We start from the raw sequence: 22310 nt of genomic DNA, 5'->3' as shown, positions 1-22310 counted from the left end.
AGTGTAGTTATGAAACTTCAGCACGGTGTCAGTTACATAAGATGTGCTCGATGACAGTATTGTTGTTGTCAGAGCTATTATTATAACTATGTAACAAAGAAGGAATATAAGCAGTTTAAAAAACAACCTTCTCACTTCATGCTGACAGGCAAGTAACTGCGTCATCTTCCAGACACATGAAAGGAAGTTAAAATATTTTCTCTAGCTCCAGTTTCTAAACAATCCAAAAATAAAGTGATTATGTTTAGAGAAGCAGACCTTAAAGAAAACTGCCTCCAAGAAACCTGAAGCAGCAAACACAGAATGCCAGAGCCATCACAACATTGTATAAAATGCTCCCAAGACAAACATGTTAGCTCAGTGGCCAGATACCTTGACTTAAGGGGGCAACGTTTTCATGGCAAAGTGATTACAGCTTGATGGAGTCTTCTGTGAGTAAATTAGAAAAAAAGAAGTAAGGAAGAAAATGACCTCTGCAATTAATTAAACTTCTTCAGGTTGCTAATTCTTCTGCAAGTTGATTAATAAAGAGTATATGCTGCCACACTTGCTAAAGTGTGAATGTATGTCCTCAGTCATGGAATAATCATACAGACAGCTCAAACAACTAGCTTTGTTCTTAAAATAAATGTTGCAACTTAAAGAAAGAGAAGTAATGAGTCTAAATCTACCTTAATTCTTCTAAGATAAGTGAGCCAAGAATGTGAGATCAAAGGCACTGGCTCCATCAGACAGAATACAGCTCATCCCCAGCTCTTGCACTTAGTAAATGTGAAACTTCAGCTGTCCAATGGGACTGGTAACAGTATGTACTTAGTAGGATTATTGCAAGAGCTAAAGGGAAACATTCTTACACATGCCTTGAACAAAATAAGTGCTCATGAAATGTGAACTTTCATTATATTCAAGTTATACACATAATAAGTGACTTAGTAGTACAAGCATTCCACTCCTACAAATTATCCTGTATTGGTGCTTCTTAATCTTAATACTGTATTGTCCTATCCCCAAAGAACAAAGAAATCTCTTTCAGGAATAGAATTATAGAAACATCAAAGATACATTTGCAATAATTAATAAGGAATCAACAATTAAAAACTGAAAATATAAGGTATTAACTAATTTCAAAAATATTTTCCAGGCAAAACATTCTTTGACATAAATCATGCCAAAGTTTTATTAGGTTACTCTCCCAAGGCAATAGAAATAAAAACAAAAATAAACAAATGGGACCCAATCAAACTTACAAGCTTTTGCACAGCAAAGGTTACCATAAATAAAGTGAAAAGACAACCTACAGAATGTGGAATGGGAGACAATATTTGCAAATGATGCAACTGACAAGGGCTTAATTTCCAAAATATACTAATGGCTCATACAACTCAACAACAAAAAAATGAACAACCTAATCAAAAAAATGGGCAGGAGACCTAGACATTTCGCCAGAGAAGACATACAGGCAGCAAATACGCACATGAAAAGATGCTCAACACCAGTAATTATTACAGAAACGAACATCAAAACTACAGTGAGTTACCTCCTCACACCAGTCAGAATGGCCACCATTAAAAAGTCTACAAATAACAAATGCTGGAGAGGGTGTGGAGAAAAGGGAACCCACCTACACGGTGGGTGGGAATGTAAATTGGTGCAGCTACTATGGAAAACAGTATGGAGGTTCCTCAAAAAACTAAAAATATAGAGTTGCCATGTGATCCAAAAATCCCACTCCTGGGCATATACCCAGATAAAACTATAATTTGAAAAGATACATGCACCCCTATGTTCATAGCAGCACTATTTACAATAGCCAAGACATGGAAACAACTTTCATGTCCATCAACAGAAGAATAGATAAAGAAGACATGGTATATATATACAATAGAATATTACTCAGCCGTCAAAAAGAATGAAACAGTGCCATTTGTAGCAACATGGATGGACCTAGAGATTATCATACTAAGCAAAGTAAGTCAAAAAGAGAAAGACAAATGCCATATGGTCACTTACATGTGGAATCTAAAATATGATACAAATCAACATATTTGTGAAACAAAAACTGATTCACAGATAGAGAGAATAGACCTGTGGTTGCCAAGGGGGAGGGGGACACAGGAGGGATGGATTGGGAGTTTGGGATTAGCAAAGGCAAACTGTTACATATAGGATGCATAAACAACAAGGTTCTACCGTATAGCACAGGGAACTATATTCAATATCCTGTGACAAACCATAATGGAAAAGAATATGAAAAAAATATATATATATGTATAACTGAGTCACTTTTCTGTACAGAAGAAATTAACACAACATTGTAAATCAACTACACTTCAATAAAATTAAAAAAATATTTTCCATTTTCATACAAAGATTTTCCACAATCTTTCCATAAATTGTCAGTATCACCACTGAAATGAAAGTATCCTAATTCTTTCCTTCCCAACATTTGGAGCCATATAATATGTTCCTCATCCTCATTTTCTTTTTTAACTTTTTAGGCAGAAAGGTTAAGTCTAAAATATCCAACGTTATCTTCTGAGTTTATTAAGTTGAACCACACTACTTGAAGAATATTTTGCCATACTCCTGTTATGTTTCCATTTCTTTTTTGAAAAAAAAAAGAGGGGAAAAAGGCAAGTGCTTTAGACTTAAAAAAAAAAAAAAGTTTTCTTGGTCAGCTTTGGAAGAAGAACATGGCAAAAGAACACCTCATTTTGGGAAAATAGCACAAGGCACAAACAGATCATCACTAACGGAAGCTAAATCACACAGTGGAGTTAAGCTACTAAGATATATTGATTCTGCAAGGGTAAAAATAGATTAGAACCAACAGATTATAATGAGGATCATTTTGGTACCAAAGAAGCCCCTTTAACAATGGGCGTGCATTCGAATCCTAGTGTGATCGTTACAGGCTCATTTTCCTTGTTCGTGTTCCCAGGATAAAGGCCTTAAAGGAATCACTGGCATTTTAAATTGCTCAGTTTCGCTTGCTGAAATTTTTTTTTCCTGTCTTAGGCAAAATTATTTTCCCACGTTATGAGAAGAATGCTTTGGAGAGCAGCACTGTAAAAGTGCAGAGAACAAAAGTGATGGCAGCCCTGGAGGATTAGGCCATTGACAAGGGAAAAGAAATTACCTGTGGGCATTTGCTCCAAGGTCCCCACTCAGACATGACACATTCACTGGGACACAGAAGAGAGCAGGACTGGGTTTCTGAGGGAATTTCATCCTGGTTGCAAAGGCTGCTATCCACTGCTCCCCCTTCACCACCGGCAGCATTCACGCATCTGCAAAGCAAGATCACAAGATAGCTTGATCACTTAAAACAGTGGGGAGTAAATTTAAAATAGCTGTGATGTATCATAATTACTTACCCCTCAGAGACAGTTAAACATAAAATAAGACCAGCAGAGAAACCAGGAAAAAAAATCCTTTCTCAGCCAGTCCAGCTTTATTGAGTGATAACTCAGGGCAGAGCCCTTTATTCGGCAAAGCAGAAGACAAGGGACAATTGTCATCTTTGAAGAACTCTCCATCTAAATAGAACTATCTACAATATATTTACTCAGGTCCCAGTACAGAGAGAATTTTTTAATTGTAACAAATTTTGAAGACTCTCCTCTGAATAAATCCATCACTTTGTAATAACTAGAACTTTCACAGTTCCCGTGACCCTCTTAGACCTTTCCTAGACTTCTCTTTCAGAGCATCTAAGCTTCCCTAGTTTTTGTTTAGTACAATTAAGGTCATAGCAAAGTAATGCAAAAAATAATTGAACATATTTTTCTTTCAGGTATTTTCTGCATTTCAGTAAGGAATTTTTGTATCATAAATCAAAGGGCAATTAGCAAGCATTTTCATGCAGCAACTGAGCACATGCTATATAGATGCACATATTATAATTGCTCTGAGATAAGTACTGATGAAGATGAGATAAATAATCATGCTATTGATTCAATCAAATTAAAACCAAAGTGTTATACTACTATATACCTGCCAGAATGGCTTAAATCAAAAACATGGAAAATATCAAGGGCTGGAAAGAATGTGGAGCAATTGTAGCTCTTCTCACTCTGCTGGTTGGAGCATAAATGCTTTGGCAAACGAGTTGGCAGTATCTACTAAAACTAAACATATATATACTATGTAACCCAAAAATTTCACTTCTATTTATATACACAAGAGAAATGTGTACAAATGTGGACCACCCCCCAAAAAAAAATCTGCCTGAAAATGTTCATAGCACCACTATTTATAATCAACCAAACTAGAATCAACAGTAGAATATCTACAATATTTATTCAGCCACAGTAAAATAGATAAATATATTGTGATAAACTCATTGAATTAAATGCTATAAAGTAATGAGAATTCATAAACTGCTGTTGCATGAAAGAGCATGAACGGAGCTCACAACCATAACAAAAGAAGCTGGACACAAAAGAGTATAGTCTGCATGGTACCATTCATAGAAAGTTAAGAAATAGGCAATACTCATCTATGGTGTCAGAAGACAGAATAGCAGTTACGCTTGGTGGACTGGTTGATACATAGGGGCTTAGGTAGCCCTGGTAATACTTTGTGTCGTGGCCTCTGGGCTGGTTACACAGGTGAGTTTATATTGTGAAAATTCATGGAGCTGCACCCTATGCTGTGGGCATTTCTCTGCACTTATACTATACCCCAAATAGAAGTTCATATTTAAATTATTTTCTCAAAAATGTTTACTAAAGGTTTGCTATATATAAGCCTCTTTTGCTAGGCATTGGGATACAAAGATATTTATTAATAATGATTCATTTCATAAATCTTTTGAGCGGCTTACTCTGCACCATGCCCTTACTTGGGTGCTGGGGTACAGAACTTAAAAAAAAAAAAAAAAAGGGACAAGATCCCTTCTTCTTCCAGTGATAATGATCAAAGTAAAGGTGAAAATGACAATGATGATGAGCTAAATGGTGCCATTTACTGATCTGGTAATTTCCAACACAAAGCCACAGCCAAGGGATAAGCCTTTTAAGAGTGCTGCGCTGGAGAGCTTTTGGTGCTCCCCAAATCATGCTATGCTGGAATGAATTATCCTATACATTCAGAGCTTCTTTTATACAAAAAATATTTTTTATTGATTCAGGAAAACTGCAAAGTAGTCTATCAGCTGGTGCAAAATAAACTTTATGAAGTGCTAAGTAATAAAAATTTAGATATTGTATAAAGCAGGTTAACAGAGAATGGTAAAAGGAGAGAAAATGTCGTGCCTTCTAATATAGGGAGGCAAGGTACAGTGTCATCTACGGACTTTAATTTCTTTTGTGGTCAATAGTGGAAGGAGGGACCACAAAATGGCTTTAATGGCTTTCCCTGGGCAAACTTAAAAGCTGAAAATTGCTTTCCTTCTTGCCTGCACACTCTCAGCTGATGTTCTTTTATGATTTCACTGAAAAAGAAGAGGTAATACTTCTGGTCAATGGTGTCCAGTTGAACATATGTATTAGTCTTTGTTCACTCCCAATAAGCCACAAAGACAATAGTAAAGGAATTTATTACAAAAAGATTAACAAAACAAAACAAAGGAGGGAGGGTAAGGCAGTATCCTACAAGGACAAAGAACATGGGAGAGGACAAAGGCAACAATTGAAAACAGATAAGCTAGTGGTAACTGACTTAGCATACCAAGAAAGCTGATTACTAAGCCTTCAAGGGAAAAGAAAGAAAGAAACCCCATTTACACATAAGAACACATGGAAAATTCAGGAATTTACCTTTGGAAATGTGAATGAAGGTGAGGTAGAAAAACTGGAGGATTTATTGGAAGTGTGTTTAAGAAGTACCTAAACTCTCAAATCCCCAATTCCCAGAGCTAGGTGATGGCCCCAGCCCTGCCCCTGCAGGTAATTGAAGGTTTATTACCTGGAGAAGTTCACAAAACAGGTCTTTGGATTAGAGTCCACATGGCCCAATTAAGGATGGGAACATCATATTGAAAACAGGGGTTAAGGAGAAGTTAACATATTGAAAAAAATGACTACTACCATAGTGACTTAAACAATGCACATTTATTATTTTTCAGTTTTGTAGTATAGAAATCCAACATGGAACTCACTAGGCTAATGTCAGTGGACTAGCAGAGCTGCATTCCTTTCTGGAGGCTCTAGAGGAGAATCATCTCCTTACCTCTTTCATGTTCTAGAAGCCACCCACATGCCTTGGGGCCATGGCCCATTTCTCTGTTTTCAAAGTCAGCAGCCTTGTATCTCTCTGTGTCTTGCTTCTTTAGTCACATTTTCTGTTTTTCCTTTCCCATCTCCTCAATCACTTTTAAGGACGGTGGTGAATAAAATGTTCCCATCCAGAGGATCCAGGACAATCGAATCTTTCCATCTCAAGATCTTTAACTTAATGACATCTGTGAAGAATGTTTTGCTATTTAAGGTAACATATTCACAGATTTCAGGGGTTAGAATGTGGATATCTTTGGGAGCCATCATTCTGTCTACCACATCAGCCTTTTTTCATTGGGTTTCCCAAATACCGGGTGCTAGGATTATCAATTTCACATGTGATTTAAGAAGAGAGTCTTCTAGGGGTCCTGACAAGCACAAGAGTAAAGACTTAAGAAGACTGAAATTGAAGGTGTTCCCAAATGAAAATGTCCCTGTCGTTACATATCCTGCATCATCAATTTCCTTGCCATATCTCCCTTTGATCATCACCTTCATTTCCACTCAGGCTCATTACAAAACTGCTTTAAAGCATGTCTATATTTGCTATCTCCACGCCCTCTCTCCTCTTCCTCCATTATTACCTCTTGAACTTACTTTAATCACACTTTTATTACCATTCCAGAGAAAACTCATGTCAAGATCATCAACGGACTCCCCTTTGCCAAACTCAATAGGCAATTCTTATCTTAGTAAACTTCTCAGAACCATTTGAAACAACTGATTCTTCTTTCTTTTTTGAAAAACTCTCATCTTCCCATTTTCTTGGTTTTCCTTCTAGTTGACTGGCTCTTTCCCAGTCTCATTTGTAAGATCTTTCCCTTTGCTCTAATCTATGAATATCTGCATTCCCCAGGGTGCAATTTCTTTCTTTCTTATCAATATATATCAGATTTATAGCTGACACCTAATTTATACCCCCATTACTCTCTGAACTCCAATCCGTCACTCCAAGCCTTCTCAGTTGGAAAGCTAATATCTCAAATTTATTGTGTTCAAAAGCTAGCTTTTGATTTTCTCTCTTAAATTTGCTTCTAATATTTCTCATCTCAACAAATGGCGCCACCATTCTCATGATTGCTCAGGCCCTAAAACCTAGCAATCATCTTTGATACTTCTCTTTCTTCCACATTCTACAATCACTTTATAAGCAAATCCTGTCATCTGTACCTTCCAGATACAGTCCAAATGTGACCACCTCACCACCTTCACTAGTACAAAGCCCATCTAACCATCAGCCTCTCTCACCTGGAATTCTGGGATGTCATTCAAACCTTCATCCCTGCTGCTGCTTACACACCCCAAAATTCCTTCTCTATACTCCATCTAGCAAGGTCCTTTTCAAACGTAAATAAGAGCATGTCATTCACTCTGTCTCAAACCTCCCATAGCTTCATGATGCTGTCAGAAAAATATACTTTAACCTTATTTTAGAAGACTACACAATTTGAGTACTGGCACCAGCCATATGGGACATGGGTAATTCATCTTGTTATAACAAGCCAAGAAGGTTCCTGCTTTGGAACTCCTTCCCCTTGGAATTATCTTACTATAGATCTTTGCATTCATTCAAGTCTCGCACATTTTTCAGGTCTCTGCTTAAATATTTTGCTGACCAGCCTCTCCAAAATAGTAGCCTCCATCACACCAATCCAATTTTATTTTTCTTCTTGGCATTTCATGGCAAAGACATGCCATTATATAGTATTTTATGCATTTATTTTTTTCTCTGCTGCTCTAGTTCTTTGAGGACAGTAACTTGTTTTGTTCACTTTTGTATCCCCAGTGCCTGATACATAGAAGGCAAATATTCATAAATATTTTTTGAATTCATAAATGATTGCTGTCATGTATGAACCATGAAGATGTCCTCTAGTTTGGAGGTTTCATGAAAGATAAATGGATAAACTGTTTCATTCATTATAACACCATTTTATTAAGGCCAATAATGGTTTGGAATGCAAAATGTCTGGAAAACCTGCTTCACATATATATAAAGTATGTAACACAGTGAGTTTGCATTAGTTAGCTAGGGCTGCCATAACAAAATATCACAGACTGGGTGGCTTAAACAACATACATGTAAGGCTTGAGGCTGAAAGTCTGAGATCAAGGTGCTGGCAGGGTTGGTTTCTTCTGAGGGCTCTCTCCTTTGACCTGTAGATAGCCACCTTCTACCTGTATTTTCCCATGGTTTTTTCCTCTGTGTGTGTATCTATGTCCTAATCTCCTCTTCTTATAAGGACATCAGTCAGATTGGATTAGAGCCTGCCCCAATGATCTCATTTAACATTAATTACCTCTTTAAAGATCCTGTCTCCAAATACAGCCACATTTTGAGGTACTGTGGGTTAGGACTTCAATACATAGATATGGGTCGGGGTGGGGGGGACACAATTCAGCCCATAACACATATCTAGTAGTTGTGTTATTTTTATTATATCAGGCTTCATCCATTTGAGCTGAGAGGTATGGTTTAAAGGTCCTCTTGTTCAAGTGTGTTTTTCCTCAATCAACCTGCCACAATTCTGCCACTAGCAATTTATTCTCTTAAAGCTTTCCTTTCTCTCCTGAGACTTTCCTTTAATACTGCTAAGAGGCCGGGCTGGGATGAGAGTGCTCATTTACACATATTACTTGATAATAATGGTCAATAATGCCCAATAATAATGCCCAATAATGGTCAATCGTTTCTCAAAGCCATGAGAAAATAGGACGTAAGAGACACAGATTTTGAAGAAAAAGAGGTAGACGCCCAAGTTTGGCAGGCTGAGCAACTAACCCCCAGGGGAACAGGCAGTGAACAAAGGGAAGGAAAGACAATTTGTCTATCAGCACTTTGCCTGGGTTGGCGATCAGGAGCACCTCTATAATTGTGCTAGCAGCTATTTCTTCCAACATGCTTACCAGTGATTTTGCAACACTGGGACTAGGTAAGACTCAGAATTGGTGGGTACTGAATTACTGAATCAAGTAAGTTCCCTGGTGTTGAATAACAATAAACATATAGGAGTAAGCTCTGCCTTGGCACCTGACTTCATGGATAACTTGATAGGGAGTTACCTGCTTTGGGTACCGTGTGTCCACTTGAAATGGAGCTTCCTAAATCTAGCAAAATGATACACTATGCTCATGCAACTGAATAGTTGACCACACTGGGTTTTCTTCTTGATTTTACATACTAAATCATTGTTTACAATTAATATTTCGGCCTTTGCTTATTCATTCTCTAATATTTATTGTTGTTTTCCTCAGTTGGTAATAAAATTATCCTTCTTTCTTCCCAAATCATTTCTAAATAGACTTTTTCGATGAACTCAGGCCAACTGTTTCCTTTGCACCACTGCTATATTTACCAAACAAAAATGTTAAACAAACTCCCTCAGTAAATAACTGAGCATTCACTAAATTCTTTCAGAGCTGTGTTCTTTTTATATTAAAATATATCACTACTGTTCATAGGTATTCTCATATTAGTTTCCAAGGCTAATAGTGGAAATTATTAACGGCCTTAAATTGACCTTTCAATGTACTGACATCCAAAATTAAGATAATGCCCATCAATTTTACTAACAGAGCAAAAGAGAGACATGGCATCACAGTCAGAATCACCTAATTTGTAGCAGGGATGGCCACGTATCACTGCAGGGATGTGGGCACGCTCCAGGCAGTTGGTTTTTCCACTGATATCATTTGCAGGAAATGTTAAGGATTGTGGCTGCAATGCAGACGGAATCCCACAATATACATGGCAGCTCAAGGCACATATATTTCCAGGGATACTTAAAGATGACCAAAAGCCAGAGGATATTGTGTGAAAATCAGAGTGTACTTGGATAAGCAACACTGTTGTTTTTATAAAAAATATATGAATTCCACTGCCACATTTCCCCAGTGTCTCCATCTCCACACACCTGATTTTCCTAGATTGCATTCCTCCTCCACAGCGCAGGGACCTCAGCTCATTGTGGATTTTGCATGGAGACCAGTGTTCTACAACCCAGGAATACTGATTGCACTCACTGTAACACGGGACTGCCTCATGTACCTGTCAAGAACAGGAAAGGAAAAGAAAATTATGTGGCACTATCCAAGTTATGGAAAAATAGCCTATCTCTTAGTAAAGTCGGCTGAACAGAACCCAAGAACTATACTCTGGCCCCAATAGCCAAATTGCGTTCCCCGAAAGCAAGATATATTTGGCTTCTCTGAAATTACTGACTTACCTAAAGAAACATACAGGGGAAATCAACTAGAATATGATGGCATGCCTTTGCAGAAGAGAACAAAGGACAGTCGTTACCTACCGCCAAGAACAGGAATTCCATTACCTTTTCATTTCCTCAAAGAGCTCACACAGCATCTATTAAGATGGTCCAGCTCTCAATTATATGGTATACAGTATTCTCAGATATACTTTACAATGTCAATTGACACAAGTAGAGGTAAGGCAAATTTACTCTTGAATATAAGGTTCTTAGAATGCAAAAGGAAAGTGGCATTATTTGCACCAGAAATTTATTTTTATGTCCCCAAATGATCAATGCTAACAGGCAATCATTTAGCCTTCTGGGCATTGTGGCTTTATATGAATTTAGCGATGTGTAGGATGTTTTCAGAGCATAGCTAAAACACACAGACACACACATACACAAGATAAACACACACGTTAGAGGCTGTGCATGATTACTGACTGTGAATATATAGAGATTTATAGTAGAAACAATACATACAGTCAATGAATTCTTAGGTTACTTCCTATGCATTTATTTGTGATGATTTTCTCCTGAAATTTTATACCATTGGGTGGTCAATTGAGTTTGCCTCTTCAAGACTGAATTTAAAAGGCATTACTCCTCAATAGTGAACACAGCGTTCTCCCTTGGTAAGAAAAAAAATTGTTGTGTCATATGATATGTTACTCTAGATCACAAAGATGGCTCTAGTGTAGCATGTTGATGAGTAGTGATTCAACCTATTACCAAAATAGTTAATTAGTGCTTTTCCTTTTAAACAAGAACTTAAGCCCCATACCTTTCCAATTCCATAAAATTGTAAATGATGACTAGACTGTGCTATCCAAACAGAACCATTACTTGCAGGTTTCCACTAAATGCAAGGGAAAGCACTATGTAATGGGATAACCAGAAAACAAGATTGGAGCACTGTCAGCATGTGAGATGGAAATCAGATGAGAAAAGGTTATTGGCGAGACTACATCTTAGGAATCACAAATAATGTCAGAAACTATTTTTAACTGTGGGGTTCGATTTGGCTCTCTCATGTAGAGCACACAACAATAAGGGAAACCGCAAAGTGAAAAATATGTGAGGGCAAAATGAAAGGAGATGGGAAAAAAGAAGTGGAAATGGGTGTGAGGAAAGGAGGGAATTAAGTAATAAAGGAATCACATTTCATGCTGTGAATGCTGACAAGAATGGAATGAAAGGGTCAGAAGCAGTGCCTACATTAGAATAAGGAAGTAATGACTTGGAAAGGAAAAAAATCTGCCCCCTAAAACTCATAGAGGTAAGAGAAAAAAATCTATAAAAATAAAAAGACGTGACCCAAATCTAAGAGACACCAGAGAACTAAGCTGATGACAGTTCAGGGTTTAGCTGACCCAGCTTCACCATGGAAATCAAGCTGTCACTGAATTTACAGTTTGTTCTATAAACTCTTCAATATGTATCAGACAATTTAAAGAAAGCTTTTTGGCTTTCCTATGAGATATAAGAAAGTCTGCTAAAGCACTTTGCACAAATGGGGGAGATGAAGAAATTAATTTAAAAAGTAATTTTTCCCACAGCTCATGCATGAATCTGAGAGCAAGTGGATAGGATAGACTCTGAGACGAACATATTTTTCTAAAGCTCTCAATGCTAAGCAGAGCTTACACTTTCACCCTCCCTCCCGTATAAAGCCCCAAGGTCAGATGGAAAATGAAAAACTGTTTAGTTGCATGTACCTTTGATATACACATTTGAACACCTGGTCATGTATTGGTTTACTGTTTTTATTCTCTATGCTCCAGTGATCTACATCTGTAGCAGAGTCGCTAACCTCACCGCCAACCTATTGGAAGGCAGGGAGCAGGTCTGTGTAGGGAGATGTTGACCCACCTTCTTGAATAATGGTGTAAAAACGGGACCTCTTGAAGAAGATTCTCCATCACATGGATTTACCTGATTTTTTTCGCCAATGTGTCTGCCATTTTAATATTGCTTATACTGTCACTTCTGGCTGACAAATCCCTACCTTCATTCAAAGCCCAAGTGAATCCCACCACTTCCACAAGGCCTTTCCCATTACTCCAGTTGGCATGTCTTTGGTACTCAGTGGGAGTTTCAGTTTTAAGCAGATTTGTAGCCAGATTATAATGTCAGGTGCCATGTGCAAGGCTGGGCCAGTGGTGGCAATTAGGGCCACACTGTGTGGAGCTTGGGGAACAAACACATTCAATGAAGTCATTACCTTGACTCCCCTCTATGTGTCTCCTATTCTCTCATCTACTTGAGCTTTTTTTCTAACTTTAGTCTTAATGTCTCCTTTGTACCGTAAATCATACTGAAAGAATATGCCAAGAGAAACACAATTTGAACCCTCTACTCATAAATACGCTTCTGGTTTTAACCAAAGTCAGAGCCGGACTATCAGTGTTTGTTTATATGACTATCTGAACAAAACTTGTGAGTCTTAGGAAGGCAGGGACTATGCTTCTATGATGTCCGCATTTTGTAAAACATTCAGAGGAGGGGGTGATGCCCAATCAGTATTTGTTGAATTGAAACTAATTTTTGAAGGGGCACAGATTGCTAAATGACCCTGACTTAATTTTCTAGAGAAAACAGGCACATAAATGGAATGTATAAGGGGTGTTTTACAAAGCTCAAAGGACAATAAGAGGGAACAAAAATGAAACCCTTTTCTTTCCATTATGAGGCTTTGGTGAAGAATAGCCATCATTACATTAGCAAAAGGTGCTGCCTGACAATTTTTGTTATGGGAAAGAAAGGCTGTCCCTAAAGAATTGTGAGAGTTGTTTGTTTAGAGACCTTTTTCATCAAGCAAGGAATCTTACCTAGAGGATCAAAAACACCCACAGAGGCAAAAAGGCAGAAGGCCATCAAGAATAAAAATTTACTATCCAAATGCTCAATTTCTTCTCATGTCAGTCCTTTATGTCTGCCTATTTCATATTGGTATTTGGTTGGTGCTTATTATAGTTTCATAATGGAAATGTGTTAAAGCATGGCCTTTATCAGGGAATCATGCGGAAATGTTCTGAAGGAGAAAAATGAGCCATGGGAAAGTTAAATGAAAATTATTTCTAAATGGCACAAATTAGGAAGAAAATAACAGGGTTTAACAGGGCCACTGATGCTAAGAAATGCCACTGAAAAATCTAAATCCTCTGAGAGAAGTAACATTTCATTCTCCTGGTAATGACTCCTATTTATTACTTCTTTATTGGGGAATTGTGTTTTGTTTTGTTTTTTAATATCTTTATTGGAGTATAATTGCTTTACAATGCTGTGTTAGTTTCTGCTTTATAACAAAGTGAATCAGCTATACATATACATATATCCCCATATCTCCTCCCTCTTGCCTCTCCCTCCCACCTGTCTAGGTGGTCACAAAGCACTGAGCTGATCTCCCTGTGCTATATGGCTGCTTCCCACTAGCTATCTATTTTATACTTGGTAGTATATATAAGTCCATGCCACTCTCTCACTTCATCCCAGCTTACCCTTCCCCCTCCCCGTGTCCTCAAGTCCATTCTCTACATCTGTATCTTTATTCCTGTCTTGCTCCTAGGTTCTTCAGAACCTTTTTTTTAAATATTCCATATATATGTTTTACCATACGGCATTTGTTTTTCTCTTTCTGACTTACTTCATTCTGTATGACAGACTCTAGGTCCATCTACCTCACTACAAATAAGTCAGTTTCGTTTCTTTTTATGGCTGAGTAATATTCCAGTGTATATATGTGCCACATCTTCTTTATCCATTCATCTGTCGATGGACACTTAGGTTGCTTCCATGTCCTGGCTATTTTCAAATAGAGCTGCAATGAACATTGTGGTACATGACTCTTTTTGAATTATGGTTTTCTTAGGGCATATGCCCAGTAGTGGGATTGCTGGGTCGTATGGTAGTTCTATTTGTAGTTTTTTAAGGAACCTCCATACTGTTCTCCATAGTGGCTGTATCAATTTACATTCCCACCAACAGTGCAAGAGGGTTCTCTTTTCTCCACACCCTCTCTAGCATTTATTGTTTGTAGATTTTGTGATGATGGCCATTCTGACTGGTAGTTTCTTCATTTGCAAATGTTTTCTCCCATTCTGAGGGTTGTCTTTTTGTCTTGTTTATGGTTTCCTTTGCTGTGCAAAAGCTTTTAAGTTTCATTAGGTCCCATTTGTTTATTTTTGTTTTTATTTCCATTTCTCTAGGAGGTGGGTCAAAAAGGATCTTGCTGTGATTTATGTCATAGAGTGTTCTACCTATGTTTTCCTCTAAGAGTTTTATAATGTCTGGCTTTACATTTAGTTCTTTAATCCATTTTGAGTTTATTTTTGTGTATGGTGTTAGGGAGTGTTCTAATTTCATTCTTCATGCCTGTGCCCATGGCAGGCATTACTAGTCATGTATAGTGTTCTTTTTCAGCATCTTTTCCTACACTGAAGGCCAGGCAGCCACTACCAATGAATTGAAGTAGGTGTGTGCAGTCCTGGTCGATGTATATTAGAGAGAGTGGGCAGCTGGACCAGCAAGACATCCCTATGACACCAGATGGGGGAAGGGGTATATTGCTACAGACACAAGGAAATAAAATTTTATAACATCAACTTAGGTTTCCACACCTTCCAAGAGAAATTAAGGAAACACTCCTATTTACGATTGCAACAAAAACAATAAAATACCTAGGAATAAATCTACCTAAGGAGACAAAAGACCTGTATGCAGAAAACTGTAAGGCACTGATGAAAGAAATTAAAGATGATACAAACAGATGGAGAGATATACCATGTTCTTGGATTGGAAGAAACAACATTGTGAAAATGACTAGACTACCCAAAGCAATCTACAGATTCAATGCAATCCCTATCAAACTACCAATGGCATTCTTCACAGAACTAGAACAAAAAATTTTACAATTTGTATGGAAACACAAAAGACCCCGAATAGCCAAAGCAATCTTGAGAAAGAAAAACACAGCTGGAGGAATCAGGCTCCCTGACTTCAGATTATACTACAAAGCTCCAGTAATCAAGACAGTATGGTACTGGCACAAAGACAGAAATACAGATCAATGGAACAGGATAGAAAGCCCAGAGATAAACCCATGCACATATGGTCACCTTATTTTTGATAAAGGAGGGAACTGTGTTCTTATAATTTTGTAGTTCCAGAGTCATATCATAAACTCATTCATTTAGTCAGTCTTTTAATATTTATTAAATAAGCCTTTGCTCACTGTAACTGATCAATTTAATTAAGGACTGTTTTCTGAAATTACTCTCCACCTCTGTACTGACTGGTATAAGTTTGGAAGCAGAGTCTCATTGGGGTTCGGCAGGTATCATTATTGTACATCAGAGTCTTAGGGTTCAAGGGCTCAAATAAAGCAAATAATCCAACAACCAAAATTTAAAAAAAAAAAAAAAAAGAAAGAAAGAAAGGAAAAGTCATGGCCTTCAATTTTCTATAGAATAAATTTATGCTCCAGTGAAGCTGCCAGTCAAGATCCAGGTAGAAAACTTCAGGCTTGAGACCCCCATGCTGGGCACTGTGCTACTAGGAACTTGAACATGAGTTCAAAGGTCCAATTGGGACTAGAGATTCCTGCAAGTCAGAGCCAGGTTCTGTCCCATTGGAATGTGAGAGGAAATGGTCTCTAGGAGTGGTAAAATCGGTAAAGCACTACGGGCTTCCTTTTCCCGCAAAAGGTTGTGAGTTCTCAGCCAAAAGTGCACAAATTTGCCTCTGATTTGGTCTACGATTCTCATCCCTAAATTCAAAGAACTTCCCTGCTAGTCCTTTTCTGCTGGTCTGTACTTTCTTTCTTCCTCCAGGGCTTACACTTTCCTTTCAGAAGGGTCCTCTAGGCTACACCTTCCTTCAACTTACCAAATTCTGTCCCTTTTCTTATTCAATCAGCCGTGAAGTTATGCTCTCCTCCATTACGACTTGTCTGACTGGCTGGAAATTACCACATTTACACAAATAATCTTTTGCTTCCGTTTTTGTTCATCATGCATTTATAATTTGTTTGTGTACAATGTAGTGTGTATATGCAATGCTAAAAAGTTCAGTCCTAATGCAACTGCAGCCGCATGCTTTACAATGAGCCCATCCATCACTAGTCCTTGGTCATCAATGGTAACACAATAATACTCTGTGGATCTTTATGGCTTATACAAGACATTCCATGTCTTAGGTCTAGATCATCACAATCATTTGAGTTAGAAAATGTTGGTGTGATCCCTATTTACAGGTAAAAATAACTGAAACTTGAAGAAGCTAAGTTAGTCATTTATGGCTTATAAATGACGAGGCTGCTGCTTAAACTGAGATTATTTAAGAATCCCACCCTAGTGATGTCAAGAATTCACAGGCTCTCCCTGTTTAGCTTGTACAAGCACATCACCATGCTTCGAGAGCCAGTCAATATCTTTTCAATGATGAAGATAATGCTAACATTTCTAAATTCTTGAAAAAGGAAAACCAAGATCTGAATATTCAAACGTCTATACAGTAAACGATGCATATTACTGTATGTAGAAAATAATATTGCCCAAGCAATTCATTCCTAGTCGTTAGGTATGGAATCTCTTTTCACAATTTCAAAAATCCAAACAATGTCTCAGAAAACTTGCAAATTTAAAGCAAGATTAGGCCTGTGTCTTTTGAATGGTTGTAACTCTTTGTGTGAAGATGATGGGTTAAAACAATATTCCACGAATGGTTTAAAATTTGTATCTGTGGGAAAATCATTATGCCTGTCATTTTGTGCTATGAGTTGCTCGAAAGGGAAGCACCTGGAGTCAGGATTTTCTGGAGATCTGGAGCCTGGTGATCCATAATATAGGATGTGGGTAACTGTCAGTTTTAGCCCAGATGTTCAAGTCTGAGGCCCTGGCTAACCTCCTCTTCCCAGATGTTTTCCCACACTACCTCCTTAGCTTCCTGAGAATTCTCTGAGCTTACCATTATCCTTGGTATGTAAGATTCACCATTGGTTTTATTTATTTATTTATTTATTTATTTAATTTTTTGGCTGCGTTGGGCCTTCGTTGCAGCAAATAGGGGCTTCTCATTATGGTGGCTTCTTTTGTTGCAGAACACGGGCTCTAGGTACATGGGCTTTAGTAGTTGTGGCACACAGGCTCAGTAGTTGTGGCTCACGGGCTCTAGAGCGCAGGCTCAGTAGTTGTGGTGCATGGGCTTAGTTGCTCCGCGGCAAGCTGGATCTTCCCGGAACAGGGCTGGAACCCATGTTCCCTGCGTTGGCAGTCGGATTCTTAACCACTGCGCCACCCAGGATGCCCTCACCATTGGTTTTAAACATGCATTATATATTTTCTTTTCAATTTTGATGTTAAAAAAATCTAAAAATGAACTTAATATTGCTGAATGAGTTTTACTTGCAAGATTTATTGACAAAGTGTTGAACTTTAAAGCCAATGGGAAGTTTATTAAAATACTGACCATGGTAGTTTCATTCCCTATCTCCTAAAAATAGTGGTTTCCAAGCTTGCAGACCTAGAGAACTGTTGCATTGTTGCAAGGGGCCTGTGAATGCATTCTCATTCCAAACCTTGTCTGTAGTCTCAATGAATAATATAATCTCATCAATGTTAGTCCCACCACTTGTCAAATGAAGGCAGGGAATGTGATTTTAAAGTTTTAATTTCATTTGAAGGAACTGCTGAATTTGATATCACTCATTAGGAATTTTCTCAACCCAGGCTAACTAAGAGCACAAGCTCCTTGTATCAAACACTCAGAGAACCACTGCCTTTACATGTAAAGAAAAGAATAAATAAACTGAAAAGGAGGCTATGCCCTACATTGTTTATATTTTGCTAAGATGTTATATAGAGCAGCCCTCTTTCTAAAAGTGAATATTGAAATAAAATTTTCCTGAGAAGTTCTAACCTCCAGATTCTTTACTTTTTATTTTCCAGTGATCTATAACACTTAAGCCCTTCCCTCTGGTCTGAATATCACTGCTGACCTTTTAAGCAGAGGGTCCTCATTACCAAGACCAACACCCATGCACAGCTCAACTGTCTCTACCATCCAAATAGTCTTACTTTCCTCCGCCCATGGCAGGGGGTGAAGGGATGGGAGATAGGGGAGCTGGGTACTGAGATTGAGTAAATGTGGCCTCAATCCATGCATGTACTTCTTCCCCTTCCCCATGTTTCCTTCCCATTCAAGGATGTCACAAATGGGCCACCCATTACAGAGGGTATTTAAAAGAGGAGTACCACAAAGCCCTCATCCAAAAGGCCATGGTTAAGCTCAGTAATTTGTGCTGATGTCATGTAGATTATTTATAATGGTGAATAAGCAGAAATGCCTTAGTTTTTTTTTTTTTTTTTTACTGCATAGCATTATACTTCTCCTTTGGCGGATTTACATTTCTTATTTGTGACATTTAAGCAACTATAAAAACGAACCATGGTCTTTTTTTTTTTTTTTTTTTTTTTTGTGGTACGCGGGCCTCTCACTGTTGTGGCCTCTCCCATTGTGGAGCACAGGCTCCGGACGCGCAGACTCAGTGGCCATGGCTCACGGGCCCAGCCGCTCCACGGCATGTGGGATCTTCCCAGACCGGGGCACGAACCCGTGTCCCCTGCATCGGCAGGCGGATTCTCAACCACTGCACCACCAGGGAAGCCCTGGTAGTCTTAAAGTGGACTACGTGGTAAGGGCCATCAGCAACAAAAGTTGTCGTTGTGCAGATCCCATAAAGCACAGGATATTCTATGGTAAAGTGTGTGTGCATGCACACACGAGCATTAAGCAGAATCCCTCTGTGCCTGGTATGTGATACAGAACTGGCGGAACATTCTGACACAGGCAACTTGGGGCAAGCTGAACTATAAAGCCCACTCTCTGTACCACAGCAGCGTAAACAATCATAACCAATAGAATGAGAGAGGGAAACTCACTCCAGAGTCTGGACTGCCTTCTCCAGTCCCCTGGGAGATGCTGCCCACTGCCATGCTGTGATATGAGAACAGATGGAATTTTGTAGATTGCTCACAGTATACCAGGGACTACTGTCACAGTGACCCTTGGATTTTCATAGAACAGACTGCAGTTATCAGTCAAGCTGAAGTGGAGAAAAAAAAAACCCCAAAAAACCCCAAAGCAATCCCATGCCAGCTATGATTGATACTTCCAGAAAACTTTGGAAGAGCTGAACACATAACCCTTCAGAAAATAGGTTATGGATGAATCTTGAGGATATTATGTAAAATAAGCCAATCGCATAAGGATAAATACTGTATGAATATACATATATGAGGTATATCAGATAGTCAAACTCACTGAAGCAAAGAATAAGATGGTGGTTGTCAGGGGCCGCAGGGAGGGAAAAACAGGGAATTGCTAATCAATGGGCATAAAGTTTCACATGAAGAGTTCTGGAGATCTGCTGTACAGTACTGCCTATGGATAACAATACTGTATTATCCACTTAAAATCTGTTAAGGGGGTAGTAGGACTATCTTATGTTAAGTGTTCTTACCACCATAAAATTAAAAAGAGTTACATGTCTCAGAGGGGGTTGGAGTGTACCATGGAAACCTGACCAGTGAAAGAACCTTTCTGCTCTTAGCATCTAGGGGTCTAGTGCACAGATTAGATAGATAAATAGAGAGACAGATACAGACAAAGTAAGTATGGGTCCAAAATATGACCACCAGAAATCAGGTGAGAAAGGAAAACTTTCTTTCTCTGTTGCAATACAAAAGAGAGTCTGAAACAGAGACTACTTTGGCTTCTGGCAGCTAACAAAAGTTTTACAAGTTATAGGTATAAGGCAGTGCTAAAGCAGAGATTAGCAGATCTCAGTTCTCACAAACAGATGCCCAAAGGATAAGTCAGAAAGGTATATGGTATTGTTCGAGGTTTATCAAGAAAGGGAGGAGAAGGGATTTAAGCCCGAGACTTGCAACTCATTGTGTAAGTGTCCCACACAAGTGAAGGCTTTGGGGAAAACTGCTACCTTCCTTTGCTGGGAGAGGGTCTTGTATAGCTCTCACTCATTCTCAGTAGTTGAGAGCATCATGCTATCCTTACTCTAGGATACAGGCAACTAACTGTCTCTGCACTCGAATGTAAGAAGCCTATTGGAGCATGCCTAGGAAATCAATGTAATTTGAGTTATAAAAAAATATTTGTGGAAAGAAGCAGTATGATCTAAGTTGCACATTCCTTAGGCAAAGAAATCCTATGTTTGCGTGGCTGAACTATCAGATACAAATGGACAAGCATGGGTAGCCCTAGTTGGGATTAATCTACTATGACCTACTTCAGATGAGAGATTCGTCAATCAAGCAAACAAACCAAAATCTAAATCTTACTCTCATAAACTATATACAAGGCCCTGATACACACAGGATGAAGCTTGAACACTGCAGCCACCTGAGGTAAGAAAATGGGAAATTTGATGAGGTAGAAGTTAATTGGTAGATAATGGGCATGCGCCACTAACACTTCTGAGATTTATATCAAGAGAGATATTCCAAATGAAGTTTGGGACACGTAAGTCATCTTAAATGAGAGGAAGATGAGATGGGAAATGTGTGAGAGCACTGAGAAAGTTGACGTGGTCCCAATATGAGGTTACGGTTATGAAAAAATAATCATTATATCTACTATTTTCACAAAGCTTCCAACATAACAAGGAAGAAGAGATACCAAGATTTGGTGGTGAAAATGAAAGAGACAAGTAAAACCTTAATGCTACTTTTTGAGCTCATTTAAGATTATCATATTCTAGAACCCAGTGACGCATTAAAGTTTCCTCTTTTTTACCAACAGAATTGGAAGAAAGAAGACAAGGCATCAGCTTCCCCAGTGCCTTGAATTCCAGGGGGTATTGCTAATGAGCAGAGCGGCAGAAACTTGGAGGTTTGCCAAGAAAACGTCTTCATAATACTTTTACCATCTTACTTCATCTTATCTTGGCTTAGTTGGGCTAAATCTGAGACCATGTGTGACTTGAAAAGCAATCTAGTCGTTGGGAGATTTGCTCAGAACTTCCCAATATTCACAGTAGGCAAGCATAAAACTGGCTTCTAGGACCAAGTCCAAAAGGAAAGCCCCAAATTGGCAAGAAACGACTTTTCACATGTTTCGTATCATGCAGTGAGAACTCTGGGCCCACCATGTTACCGCCTCTTAATCATTGCAACAAACAAATCTTTTCTACTCTAAAATGCATTCCTTCTCATCTATCACTTACTCCAAAGTCTATCAGGGAGTTAGAGAGAACAGAACAAAGGAAGGAGCCATCAAAAATGGCCTTTATTCTGCCTAGTAAAAGGAAAGAGATAAGAATTCTAGTCTGCAAACTTCATTCCTAATTTGGCTAATTTCTAAATGCTTCCACTATCACAAAAGGCAGGAGAGGAGAAGAGTGTATTTTTCACCCAAGAAAAAAAAACAGATAATTATTATTTTCATATACTTTGGGGCAAAAAAGAAAGAAAATAAAAAATATTATAAAGAGACTTTTTGCACAAAGATATTATGTGTCACATACACACACAAAGTAGTCTTTTTCTTCTGCAGATAAATGCATGAGGAAACAGTTCTAAGGCTGCATTGTGCCCTAACAGCTCTCCCAGTTAAAATACAAGGCCAGGCACAGCACAAAATGGCTTTTAAAAATATGAACTCTTAGTGTGAGTCCTTCCATAACAAACCTGAGGTGTCTAAGACAAAGTTAAAGCGAAACAGAGCCACAGTGATGTTTTATAACCAAGGATGGCACAGCCTGACCTTTGCAGAAATGAGAGGCAAGATTGATTGGCTAATGGAATCCCTGCCATTCACTTAC

At 38.4% G+C, this 22310-nt stretch overlaps 1 protein-coding gene across 1 annotated transcript in view; it reads right to left on the bottom strand.

Annotated features, from left to right (window-relative positions):
• THSD7B (thrombospondin type 1 domain containing 7B) overlaps positions 1 to 22310 on the bottom strand; it is an 876032-nt gene that overhangs the window by 91547 nt on the left and 762175 nt on the right. Inside the window, exons 16-17 of the mRNA XM_059052359.2 lie at positions 10136 to 10269; positions 3140 to 3290 (exon numbers count right to left, since the gene is read on the bottom strand). Coding sequence (XP_058908342.1) covers positions 3140 to 3290; positions 10136 to 10269 — 285 coding nt within the window. The remainder of the gene's footprint in view (positions 1 to 3139; positions 3291 to 10135; positions 10270 to 22310) is intronic.

Source organism: Kogia breviceps, chromosome 2, assembly GCF_026419965.1.
Source record: "Kogia breviceps isolate mKogBre1 chromosome 2, mKogBre1 haplotype 1, whole genome shotgun sequence".
Lineage (NCBI taxonomy): Eukaryota > Metazoa > Chordata > Mammalia > Artiodactyla > Physeteridae > Kogia > Kogia breviceps.
The sequence above is the reverse complement of the archived record's forward strand: the minus strand, read 5'-3'. Positions and strand labels throughout refer to the sequence as shown.